At 39.1% G+C, this 13,877-nt stretch overlaps 1 protein-coding gene across 1 annotated transcript in view; it reads left to right on the top strand.

Moving 5' to 3' along the window:
* Window positions 1-4,735, top strand: part of tmtopsb (teleost multiple tissue opsin b) — a 48,244-nt gene extending 43,509 nt beyond the window's left edge. The window contains exon 4 of the mRNA XM_026180818.2: window positions 986-4,735. Within this exon, the coding sequence (XP_026036603.2) occupies window positions 986-1,282 (297 nt within the window). The 3' untranslated portion in view covers window positions 1,283-4,735. The remainder of the gene's footprint in view (window positions 1-985) is intronic.
* Window positions 4,736-13,877: the final 9,142 nt, after the last annotated feature.

Here is a 13,877-nt window from a genome sequence, read left to right as displayed (position 1 = left end):
GCCCTTTGAGTCGATCCATCTGTTGTTTGCTCAACCCTCATCAGAAATGGACTCAGTGGAAGGATGGCTGTCAAAAACGCATTCTTAAGGAAGGGAAACAGTGAGAAAAGGCTGAAGTATGCCAAATTACACACAAACTGGACTGGAGATCAGTGGCATTTGGTCTGATATGTGGTTCAATTCCTCATCAACATCTTGTCCAGAGTCAAGTCAATTATGATTGCAGAAAAGCACCATCCACCATGCAAAACCATGCGGAAAGCATCTGATGTGCAGCAGCATAAAACACACGCAAACGTAACGGAACGCTGTCAGTCACTTCTTGGAGCCCAAACCTGTTTCTACTCATAGTACTATGTCATTACAGCATGCATTAGGATTTTACCCCTGGAAGTCAAAATAAGATGGTTATTCTGAACTTCAGTAATCTGTATTCAACACAAAAAAGCAAGCATCAGTGACAGAGGTGACACTGAATTATTTAGTCATGAAAGGGTGAATTGGCATTGAGGTGGGTTGCAAAGCAGTGTGTAGATGTACCACAGTTCTATTCAGTCTAAAGCAGCTTAAGTTATTCCTAAATTTTACTGCAAACTACTGAAACAAGTCTTGTTATGTCTCTTGTGGGAATTATATCATTTTTATATCATGTTTATTCTTCGATATCCTTTTTATTAAGCTTTGAGTAGTGGCATTTGATTAAAACATTTATTCAATATATTACACATATAGTTTCAATCATGTTATTACACATATTGCAAAATGTGCTTAGAAAAAGTTGGCCTTCTTTCTGGTAAGAGGTTACAAGCTTTATCTCTGAAAAGGTGATCAGAGATCTTAATATTCATCAAGTCAAAAGTCACCTGCAGTCACGTTCACCTCTTTTACCTCCTAACCAAACACCCAAATCTACAGATTTCAGCCATTAACAAACTCATTACCACTCTGCGGCTAATCCTGTGTGTGTCTGTGTGTTTTTGTGTAGTTTTACAGGTGTTTCACAGCATTCTTCAGCTGCTCCATCCCTGAGCAGAGCTCCACCTTAAAGACGTTTTCTCGGGTGACTAAGACATTCCGCTCCCACCGCCATGAGAAGGAACCCCAGGTGTTTGCCGCCGCTCCATCCACAGCCTTGCCCACACCCCACTCCATTCATGAGTCCTCGCAGGAAGCCAATCATGTGGCTCAATCTCCAACAAAAAGAGACTGTGTGGTTTCCCAAACTCCTACTGCTGTCAGCCTCAAACCTAAACTGATTCTGGTGGCTCACTATAGGGAATAAAAACAGAGACAACAGGAGGTGACTGCTCAGAGAAACAAGAAGGCGCAAACGAGCGGGAGAACAGGTCTCCAATTAAGAAACAAATCCTCTTAATAGCTGGAAAGAACGATTGCAGTGGGACCGCAGTGGGAGTTTTAAATACAAGCTGGGATGCTTTAATCCCAGAACAGGTTATCATTGCTGTGTGAGGTCGGCAAACAGGGATAGAGGCTCTGTGTACAAATCAGAAGACAGATTTGAAGATTAGGGCTACACAGAGTGCTATGTGTTAAAACCACACACTTCTGCCATTAGGATGTACCCGACATAATCACATCCATTGTACACAAGAGCACAAATGTTGCATTAAAGCTCACTTACCTCTGCCTAAAGTTTACCATTAAGGACCATGTATTTCTTTCACACTGGAAGACGGATAATTCTACCTAATTCTGCAGAAATGGTCAGGGATGTATGGTCAGAACATGACCCACGCAGTGCCAATGTGGAGAGGAAGATTACAAAACAAGAAGCCTGCTGTTTTAGAAAAAGTGGATATTCGCTTTTACTAAATGTTTAATCACGATGAGATGGGGGCTCTGCTTACATAATGGTTGTTTTTGTGGACGGACTCATGCTTGGTTTTAACAACAGTGCATTTGGAACGGATACATCGACAACACTTTGATTTGAGCCCCCATTATTTAGCAGTTACTAGCTGTATATACAGATTTACTAAATGGTTTATAGCACATTGTAATGTGTTTGCAAGTATGTGTCTTTATGTAATTAATTGCGTTTGAAATTAAACCCTTTATTTGCGTGTATTCAGATGTGTATATTTGTGTGTGTGTGTGTGTGTGTGTGTGTGTGTGTGTGTGTGTGTGTGTGTGTGTGTGTGTGTGTGTGTGTGTGTGTGTGTGTGTGGAATTAGCATGTTTATTAGGCCACTGCTAGTATGTCAGTAATGGGTATGGAAATAAGCACGACTGCACTTTAATGATTCAGATGTCCCAATGGAGAGGAAGATGTGCCGGTAAATCAATTACAAAGAGAAATGAAAAAAACCACAGAGTGCTTAAAAAAGCTAAGCTTTTTGCTTGTATGGATATGTGTGTGTTTTTTTTATGTAACTAACAGAACCAATTCAGGAACATTTTGCAGAACCACTGAATTGTTTGGTGATGATTACTATCCCTGTTTTTTTTTTTTTCATTTTGTTTTGTTTGTGCAAAGGGGGAATCCCAAAAAGTTCATTCTGTTCAACTGGACGTAGTGTTTACATTGGGACAAACGTTTTGTCACTCATCCAAGTGACTTCTTTAGTCCCAGCTGACTGCAGGTTTCCCCAACCTCACAAACAGTACATTTGCATAATAACTGAGACTAGCACACTAAAGGGATTATGGGCTGTGAGGTCAGTTCCTTGATCATTAATATGCAAAGTGTCATGACCATTGATCAGCAACCACTGACCCATTCACAGAGAGTTGGGGAATGTCTGCAATCACAGCATTGTAAGATGGGAAAAGATGTATCCTTAGGCCCGCTCCTCGATTCAGAGATGGTCTTTCCCTTTTCACATAAATGGCCTTCAATGTCCAGGTGTGTACATCCTCATCACTGAAAGAGTGTCCACTTGTCTGTAGGTGTGAATACACTGCCGGCCTGGCGAGTTAGCTATACCGTGTGGTGCCATTTGCTTAGCCAGAGATTGTTTAGGTTCGCTGATGTATAAATCATGGCAATCCTGTGGCACTTAACAACGTACACTATATTACTCTGTGCTGGGGGACCTGATCCTTGGGGTTGACTAATTATTTAAGGTTCCGGGGTGGCTGTAGCTCAGGAGGTGGAGCAGGTCACCTACTGATCGGAACGTTGGTGGTTCTGGCTCCTCTAGTCTGCATGCCAAGTATCCTTGGGCAAGATACTACCTCCGATGCATCCATCGGAGTGTGAATGTGTGTGAATGTCGTTAGAAAAGCACTCGGTTTAGAGTCAGTGCTTGTGAGAATGGGTGTGATTGGGTGAATGTGGCATGTTGTATACAGCGCTTTGAGTACTCTGGGAGAGTAGAAACGCTATATAAGAATCAGTACATTTTACTATGACTCTCATCATCCACTGGAGTATGCTGGGCATACTCAGGACACTACAACGCCAGCCCCACAGATACAGCGGCCAGGGAAGCAGAAGAACATCATATCAAGAAGGCCCTGAGTAAATGTGATTATCCTAGTTGGACATTTGTGAAATCCAGGTCAATCCAGGAGAGAATAAGGACAACTGCTGCTTAAGCAAAAGCCCTTAGTGATCTGTTGTGTCAGAAGTATCAGAACAGCTGAGATGCATTTCCTATAAACACAGCATCTCCATGGCTTTCAAACCCCAAAACCTGCTGCACCAAAAATTGGTCCACTCCAAGGATCCTGTTCCCCGACACAAACAGAGTAATATAGTGTACGCTGTCAAGTGCCAGGAGGAGTGCCATGATTTATACATCGGGGAAACCAGACAACCTGCGGATAAGTGAAATGCAAAACACAGAAGAGCAAACTCGTCAGACCAAGACTCCTTAGCCTATCTACAGGCCATGAACACTCTTTCAATGACGAGGATGTACACATCCTGGACAGGGAGGAACGCTGGTTTGATCAGGGAGTCGAGGAGGCCATTTATGTGAAAAAGGAAAGGCCATCTCTGAATCGAGGAGGGGACCTAAGGGTACATCTTTCCCCATCTTACAATGCTGTGATTGCAGCCATTCCTGAACTCTGTAAATTGTTACTCGTGGCCCTTTGTCAATTGTCATTAATCAATGGTCTTTGATCAGTGGTTGTTGATCATTTGTGATCAGGAAACTGATATCACGGCCCATTGTTCGTCAGTTGTGCTAGTTTCATTCATAATGCACATGCACTGTTTATAAGGTTGCGGAAACCTGCAGTCAGCTGAGACTGAAGAAGTCACTTAGATGAAAACGCTACGTCCAGATAAGCAGAATCAACTTTTTGGAATTTCCTTACCTGGATGATGCTTTTGATGTTTTGTCAACTATGTTTGCAGATACTGTAGCAGGATTTTTTTTTTCAATTTGGTTGAAGAAGGAGGGTAAGCCTTTTTTCCTGACCCAATTTCCAAACCAGTAGGCTATTAGAGGATTTGATACAGAGTATTAAGGATTTTTTGAGTAATTTCATGCAATTTAGTACTGAGATGGTTTTTATTAGATCTTTATTTACACTTTGCTGCATATAAGTCTCCTTTCACCAGAGCTGGGACTGTTACAAAAGCCATTAAAGGGACCTTCCACCATGTTACATGGGACATGTAAGGTATTTCAGTGTTTTGAGTTGCTGATATTTCTAAAACTGCTGCGTCTCTCTGTTTGGTGGCAGTGTGGTTTTGTGTTGTCTCCTAATGTACTTTCCTTTGCTTATGCAACATAAATGAAATAATATCCGAAACAGATTGGGATGTCTCAGTATTTTTCCTTCATTGAAAGTTTTTTTTGTCTCTTTCCTGAGAAGCTTTAGCTCACTGTTACTGTGTCAGTTTACTTTCTCCATATTCACATGTGGTGATTAATCCATGAATTATTAACACAGGCATTATTACAGAGAGAAAAACAGATTACCAGTCTTGGCCTCTTTGAGAAGCAAACAGTATTTGGAGCATTCGAATGGAATATTACAAAATGACGGCCATGAATATGTAATGAGCTGAAAGCTGCAAACACACTCACTCAAGTCAGTAGCAGAGGTTTCATAGTGGATTACTTGATCTCATCTTTTGGAGGATGGTATGCTGCAGGAATTAAGTGTGGCTCCACACAGTTTCAGTTACATTACACTGAAAACACTGAAAACACTTTTATCAGGGATTTTTAGTTTCATACATGTTACCACTAGGTCACTACCTCATCAGTGGAGAAGTACCAAAAAACAGTTTTAACTGCCGCTTAAAGTTGGCCCCAAAAAGTGTAAAGAAATAGTTCCTCCAGTATGAAAAGTGACACCTTTATCATGTTTATTATCAAACAGCCAGCAGACTTGAAGGCTATTTAGAAGTCTTTTGGAAATTTTTATTCATTTGGATATATCATCTGCTAGCCCTCCCCTACTCTAATTAAAGTCACTGAACTGAACCTTTCCACTATATTTGTACTGCTGGTATCATTTGAAGCATTTTAATTGAATAAAATAAAAAATAATATGGTCTGCTGTGATGGCATAGCTTGTCCAAAAAGTTTGTGATCCATTTTTGAGGAGTGAAATTAGAAGGTATAAAAAGATGTTACAGTGGGAGAGAAATGCGGTACACAGATTATAATCAGTCAATTCCCTGTACTACTGATCTCAGCTCACATAACACCTGTCTGCAAAATCTATTTCTTCCACTCCACACCGCCCACTACCATGGGTAAGACCAAAGAGCTGTCAAGGGACATCAGGGATAAGATTGTGAGCCTACACAAAGGTGGAATGGGCTACACAACCATCAGCAAGAAAGTTGGTAAGAAGACAGCTGTTGACCTTAATATATGGAAACTGAAGAAATATAAAATAACCATCAATCACCCCAGGTCTGGCCCCAAAGTATACTGCCAAGGCAAAAAAGGAGTGGTTAAAGAAGACATTACTACATTAAGGTCATGTAGTAGCCAATCTCTAGGCCTCAATCCTGTAGAAAATCTATGGAGGGATATGAAGTTTTTCATTGACAAACAGCAGGCAAGAAACCTAAAGGATTTAAAGAGTTCCTGTGAAGAGGAGTGGGCCATAATCTATCCTGAGTAACCAACTGGTAACAGACTACAAGAAGCATCTTACTGCTGTGTTATAGGCCATGTTTTGGTTCGGGATCAAATACTTATCTCAGTGAAATGCAAATCATTTTCTAACTTTGAGGTAGTAGAGAGGTTTAGTACAAGAGGTATAGCAAAGTCACTATTTGTACATGAGTGTCAGCTACTGCTGTGTTAGAGGGGAGCCCCATTTTCTGACATGCTAGTGATGTGTCAGGTAGATAGAAGGTACAGTGAGATGGTATTACAGGAAGTCCAAGTGTCACCAATTTATAATACTAACACATAGAACACTATGTGTTCAATATCGCAACTTATTCAGTATATTACACTGGATGCACGCTTGCACATGTGAGGTAATCTAAGGATGTTTTTTGAGTGATGATGTTGCACCATGTTGCATAAATAGTTTAGCCAATTAAAAATGTTTTGCTGCACAGACCTATGCTTCCTTTTGGAATTAGCACCATGCTGTGCTAGGCTAGAAATGGATGAAGGCTTATAAACCAAAATGACTGAATCCCCTGAAGAAGTGGTTCTGGTGTGCATTTGAGAATCACACTTGCTTGAAGTTATTTCAAGCTTATTTGCAAGGACAACCCAGTTCTATTAAAATATTATAAAAGGAACAGCATAAATACTACAGAAAAACATGTAGAATTAATTTTTTCAATAGATTTTTTTTTTAAACATGAAGTTGCTTTGGCCTTTTTTCAACATGAATATAATATTTCACAGTAGGTTTTCTTCCTGCATGTACATATAAGGTTGTGTTGAATCTATCTGTCTGGAATGTAATCATAAACTGTACAGCATGGCCTTATCACTTGCAGAGACACCAATTACATAATCAGACAGATTAGATGGTTGCAGATTATCAGATCCAGACATCTCCAACTAACTGCAGTGCCCTTTATATCACACTAGATCATAAACAGTTACTCTGTTGTGATGGAGTGTCATAACACAGCGCTTGTATTTTAATCAAATTATACTGAGAAGTTGCAGGCACTGAATGTTACAAATTGAAATAACAGTACCAGTAGGTTATATAATGTTTTGTATTACAAGAGCCAAATTAAGTAATTAGTGAGTCAGAAAATGTTTGACAATTGCAATAAGTCAAACTGAGCGCTTAATAATTTTTTTTTTAAAAAAGAGCTCTTTGTTTATATTTCTGAGCAAAATGCACTGAAAGATATATATATATTTTAAATTTTTTTTTTTTTTAAAGAACCAAATACAGGAAAGCTAAAGAGGTGGTTGCCAGAAAATGTAAAGCACAGTGTCTGGGAAGTAAGCAAATAAATAAGTGCCGTTCATCTCCATATTCTTTACGTGACAAAGACAAATCTCGCTTCTTCTGTATGAACTGTCAGTTCATCTCTACGTGATTGGTTACACGTCTTTGTGCTTTTGAAGCACATGTTCAATTTCGCCTGAAAATAATTTTGTCAGCCACCGTTGACTCACTTTTTCGCTTGAGGTAACCAGTTGATGAAGTACCACAGGATATGATGGGATAATCATCAACATGGTTTCAGTGACAGTCGTGCCGGTGACAGAGGTAGCCTCCGTTTCATTATTCTGAAGAGACAGTTCACAGCTGGATGCCCTTTTATTATTGCTTATTATTGTCAGCTCATTATATTTCATGCACGCTGTGTTGATTTACATCAGTCTACCTTCCTTCCCACACAGGAAAAAAAAAGAGTTCCATCTATTACTAAGTGGCAGTCTAGCAGTAGAAATATGTAATTGTTAGCAAGTTTTTATCGTGAATACTAAACAGTGCAGCCTGATATCTGTACTGTGGCTTGTTGTGATGTTTAGGAGGGAATGATCTCATGCTTTAGGTCACAGCTTGCATGTTTCAACTGTGGGAGAACTGGACAAAGGTTTAAGTCTCTTGTCACATGACTGTGGGTTTGGTTTGATTGTTTGATGTCTGCTGGAGCCCTGTGTGCTTGCACCCCAGCCACTTCAAGACAGGCAGAGGTTTACACAATGTTTGGTCTGAATACAGGGTTGGATTATCGCACGAGGCAAAAACAAACAAACAAACAAACAAACAAAACAAAAACAAAAAGCTCCAAACAGCCCCATACCCTCATGGGAATCCCAGGTATTTTTCTTTTTAATTTTTTAGAAGGAAATTTGCAGCACTAGCAAACACTCTCAGCTAAGGCAGCGATGTTGTAATGTTTTACCCCTGTTATTTTGTTGGGATTCTTTGGTTTTTATGAGAAAACCCACCAGAGATAATAAAAAAAGGAAAATACAGGAGTATAAGTGATGTTTGCTTCCTACACAGTGAAAAGCAAACCAATTTTCATAGCTGGAAACCCTCCCATAGTCTTCACTTATGAAAGCTGGGTCAGTTAACAACCATTTCCCTTGGGTGAGTCAATAGCATCCAAACCCAAGCACCATATCAGGTCAAGCGTGTGACCAGGAGCATGCTACACTACTACATGTGTATTATGACTTTTGGCCACACAAACACCGTCATTACTTACTGCCCTACAAGCCTGATTTGGCTCCCTGAAAGTTCATCCCCCTTTTCCCCCCAAATTAAATTCAAGTTGAAGGGTAAGGTCCAAGATTTTGACTCCACATCTTCAAATATGCTAAACCTGGCATGACTTCACCATTTTCTGCAGAAGCCAGAAGACACATTGAAAGGAACAGTGAAATAACCTTTTTTGTTTGGTAGATTGATTCTGTAGCTTGGTCAGAAGTGGCATTCAGCCTACACTAATCCCTGTGGCATGCAAATGATAGAGAGGCACAGCTGTGACGCTGGTATTTATAATCAGCAGATTTAAATGAGATTAACTGGTCTTTCACTCTAAAGTACTCTCTGGACTATTAATGTTAACACAGGGATTATGGCAAATGTGGCCAAAAACTGTTTAAACACAAAACACACACACACACACAAAGAGTCAGAAATGATAGATGAGCTAATTTCCCTTTTTTTTTTTTTTTTTTTTTTTTAGAAAAACACTTTCATTACTAACAAACGATGGTTTGACGTCCTCAGTCTGTCCTTCCTCTGACGCAGTTTTAATTGGATTGAACAGAAACTTCCACTCATCATATCTCTCTTGTTTTCAACAGAAGCAAATCCAATCTCACTGGGAGTACTACTGAAAAAGTGGGTGAATATCTCTACTGTCTCAGCTAAATCACTACATGGATCCTCATTAGCAGCTTGATAAAGAGAGACGGAAGCTTTATAATTTCATTTTATATTCACTACACTTTCAGGATAAATGCTCACGTTAGTTTGGTGAGTGAAATACCTTGTAACGTTTGAAAGATTGAAACTTTAGATTGAATGTTCTGCAGATTGTTTTTTACAGCTCTTACTCTGGATAATTTCCTTTTTAGCTTTACCTGTCCTCTTTCTGATTTAGGAACTTAATTAATTTGACATATTACAATCAACACTGACTGTGTCCTCAGCTTGGGCCCAAAAAATAAGAGTAGCCCATCCTTGTGTTTTTTAGCCCTTCAAAGTGCAAAAAACATGACATCTAGCTACTTGTGCTTTCTTTACAAAGCTATAGTCATAAATGAAAATGGCCTCTAAATGTGTGCATCCCGAGAATGTTGGGTAACTTTAATGTGAGTTATGAAATGACACAGTTCTGTTACAATCAGAATATTGTATTAATCCAAAAGGAAACTGGTTGCAGACAACTGAAAAGTAAATACTGAAGATAGAAAATATGAAGACAGGAAAAATATCAAAACCATACGCAACTCTATAAAAACTAAGGCCATTCAAGAGCCAATATGGCAAAAGTAAATAAGTAACTAGGGAGGAGCTGTGATGTTAGATGACTGCTAGTTGGGATGACTTCCTGTGTTGCATCAATGGAGATTTTTTCCTGAAATGTGCTCCTGTGACTATCCACCAATGATGGAGAGGTTATGGACTTGTTCTTATATAATGTTTTTCTACCTGAGCACTTAAAACACTTTTTTACAACATGCCTCATTCACCCATTCATACAAGGACTGTTTTCTAAGCTTGAGTGCTTTCTATCTAGCATTCACACTCTGATGAATGCACTGGAGAGCAACTTGGGTTAGTATCTTGCTCAAGGTTATTTGACATGGAGCAGCAAGGGATCTAACCACCGACCTTCCAACTAGTAGATAACCTGCTCTACATCCTGAGCTACAGCCACCCCTGGGATATTAAGGATTATCCATTATAGTACATAACTAGACAGCGGCAGAGTGAGAAGAAATAAAGAGGAGAACAGGAAGGGGAAAGTGTATTCTACAAAACACTGTGTAAAGAGGGGAACTTTACATCTGTTGTGACTTACACACTGAAAATGAAAAATGTTCAACATAAGTACCTACTTTCTGAATCTACAACCACCAGTCAACCACTCCAGGCGGTGACAGGATGTTGCTGACAATAGTTAAGCAAAAGAGTGCAAAACCCACCCCCCACCACCCTTCTATCGGTCTATGTTTTTTTATGCCCTCATGACCCCTTACATCTACGAGGCATATAACTCCACCTGAATGTTTTCAAAGCTTGTCTCTAGGATTTATTGAAAGGGAATATTTTTTATTTTATTTTTTTGTTTCACACATGGTACAGCAGTAATGCATTCCCATACACAACCGTCCTTTCAATTAAAGTAACACTGTTTCCATGCATGAAAAGGAGCAGGAAGAAGAATAAATTCTTATTGATACCTGCCCCCTATCTGTGATAATACAAGTAGGCAACCAAAATTACACTATGACAATTTTCTGCACATAACAAAACAAAGCAAACAGAACAATATACTCAACAATGAGCAATACCACTAAATATCAAACTAAAAGGATCATTTTTCTACAATTAAATTCTATTCTTTTCAACTTCTTCATATTGGTTTATCATTTTATTCTTATAGCAGATTTTAAATTGAGAAACATTTATACAACACTTAAGATGATTACTGAGAGAATTCCAGTTTCTTATGCCTATGAGTGTTGGACACATTTGCCTTTGTGTGGTTCGAGCAAACCGGTGCTTAAAATAAAACTTCCTTCTGCCGTCCCCGTTTTCTGAACACAATACAAATAAACTTTGTAACTTAAGAGGTAGTGTTTTATTTTTCGCCCTAAACATAATAGTTAAAATCTGTAATTTCACTATGTCTTCTAGTTTTAACAATTTCGATTTTATAAACAAATTATTAGTGTGTTCTCTATATTTAACATTATGCATAATTCGAAGCGCTCTCTTCTGTAATAAATATAATGGTTTCATATTAGTCACGTATGTATTCCCCATACTTCAATACAATAGCTCAGATAGGGTAGAAACAATGAAAAATATAATATTCTCATTGTCTTGTAATCTAATATATATCTAACATTACCCAGGATATAAATACTTTTAGCCAACTCTTTTTTAACATGTTCAATATGTGATTTCCATGTTAACTTGTCATCCACTATTACACCCAGAATACGGAATTCTGTCACTCTTTCAATTAATACTCCCTCTATAGATAATACTATCTCTTTCTCCTTTACACGGTTTCCGAATATCATAAACTTTGTTTTTTCCAAATTCAGTGATAACTCATTTACATCAAACCATTTTTTAATTTTTTTCATTTCAAAAACCATAATTTTAGCCAATTCTTTCAAGTTCTCTCCGGAACAATATAGTGTTGAAAGTACTCAAGAAGGGCAAAAATAGTTTTCTTGTATATCTGGGGCCTCTGAAGGACATGAACTACAGTTTCTCCATTCTTTGAAGACAGGACATGTGTCTGAGGGTTTGTGTCAGAGGTGTAAGAGAAGAATATCAGAATTTCCCTGCAAATTTGTTTCTTGAACAGAAATCCCCTCCATTTGAGACTCTGAATTTCTGAAACAGGGTTCCTGCCACCCAATGTAAATTACTCTTATTCTGTGGAAGTGGATCATTTGAAACTTCACTATACCCCCAAATGTGTGTGAAGAATATTAGGTGGACCTATGCAAGAGTGCATGCATATCATTCTACTTGAAGCAGACCTTTGTCAACATCCTGTTTTGGTTTCTTCCCTGAATCTGCTCAAACTACACCACAGTGCCTAGTAAAGTGCCTTTGCATACACACTGGGTATGTATGCAAAGCCTCAAAGTCGCTCATAGCCTTGAGCACATATTATCCCAGAACCTAAAGTAAAAGATTGGTGTTGAGAGCACAAAGCCAGTGTACCCCTCTCCAACTCGCTCATATATATGCTCGCATATGATTGTGAACATTTCTCCCCTCATGGCTTTTTTCAGATTCCTTAATCCAGTCTTTTGACATTGGGACATTGTCTGAAAACAGGCCTCAAAGCCATTTGAGTATTAGCATCACTTGTCAAGAGGAGGGTTTTCTTAGGGGCATGGCTGCCAGGTGGATAATCTCCAAGAAGTGATATCCTTCTTGGAGTCCTGGTGTCCTTCACATAGCTTGGTTGGTCAGGTGAGACGTTACCTTTACCTGCCCAAGATCCATAAAGCGCTTGCTTTATGGATCTTGGGCAGCAGATACAACAGACTAAGCAGGTCCTTAGTCCTTAAGAGGTTCCTCTGCTTTACAGGTACAGTATGGACTTAGCATGATATGGAAAGTGTATTGTCTTCTAATTTCCTTGGACTAGATGATGATTTGTGTTGGGGATCTGCTTAAAGTATTGTTTATTTTCTAGCTGTCTATTTGCTTATAGCCTATACTGTTGTTTATCCATGAGAACTCTTTTGTGGCCTTTTATTGACCAATTTAATGACAATACCCATGTTTTTCCTTAATCATCTGCTTCTCAGCATCAATTAAGGCTCAGGCCTTTCTTCATCCAGTTTAAAGTCCTTGTATGCACAGATGTCTGCTTTAAATAAACTTTTAACAGGGTTACTTTAGGCTTCCCAGTCTGGCTCCCAGTTGGATAGGACAATAAATCATGTTTTTTTTAAATTCACTGACCCCCATATATTCCAAGATTTTAATCTATCTGTGGTATAAATGGGGGTCCTACGAAGGTCGAAGCTCAACGAAAGTAAGGTCGAAAGTAAGATCCTTCTCACCTGTACCGAGAATGAAGTAAACTCCTTTGGCAGATTCAAAATAATCAAGGGGAAGGACAAGGACTCCCCTGCCCTCCCTTCCCCCACTTCCTCCAAGTCTCCTCTAAACCCAGAGTGATTTCTCACAGCTTACACCAGCCTTCTCAGAAAGTGGCAGAAGTTGGCACCAGGGTAGCTGTCAGGTTGGCAGGTCTTGAGAAGGAGAACATCCAAAAAAAAAAAAAAAAAAAGGTTAAAATTGAATTAATTAATTGAAGATACCTGACGGCACTCCACACTGATATCTGGGGAATGGATGTAGTGAATAGTGGGAACAAGTGAGCCCTTTCACCTGCAGCTGTAAGATCTAAAACTGTTATCATGAAGACATCTAGGAGGACATAGATCAAAACAAATGTCCCACCCAAGCCCAGTTTATTAGACACGTTCTGTACTATCTTGTCAGTTCATAAGCTCACCATACATTTCTGACCTCCCAGTGTGATAATTTGCACTCAGCATGCTTCTCTCCTTTTCAACCCTATACCCTCCTGTCTGTGCATCTGTCTCTCTCGCAATAATTATTCCTGCTTCCCTTCCTCTGGTAACTTGTCCTTTGTCTTCGTCACATAATTCTAAGGTGTTAAGCCTTTTTAATTACTCCATTTTTGTGTAGAACAAATGTGCAATTTGAGGTCTTATTAATAAAAATGTCTGTACACTCTAAAGTCACAGACA

This window comes from Astatotilapia calliptera, chromosome 9 (assembly GCF_964374335.1).
Source record: "Astatotilapia calliptera chromosome 9, fAstCal68.1, whole genome shotgun sequence".
Classification (NCBI taxonomy): domain Eukaryota; kingdom Metazoa; phylum Chordata; class Actinopteri; order Cichliformes; family Cichlidae; genus Astatotilapia; species Astatotilapia calliptera.
Note: the sequence above shows the minus strand (reverse complement) of the source record. Positions and strands in the feature narration are given on the sequence as shown.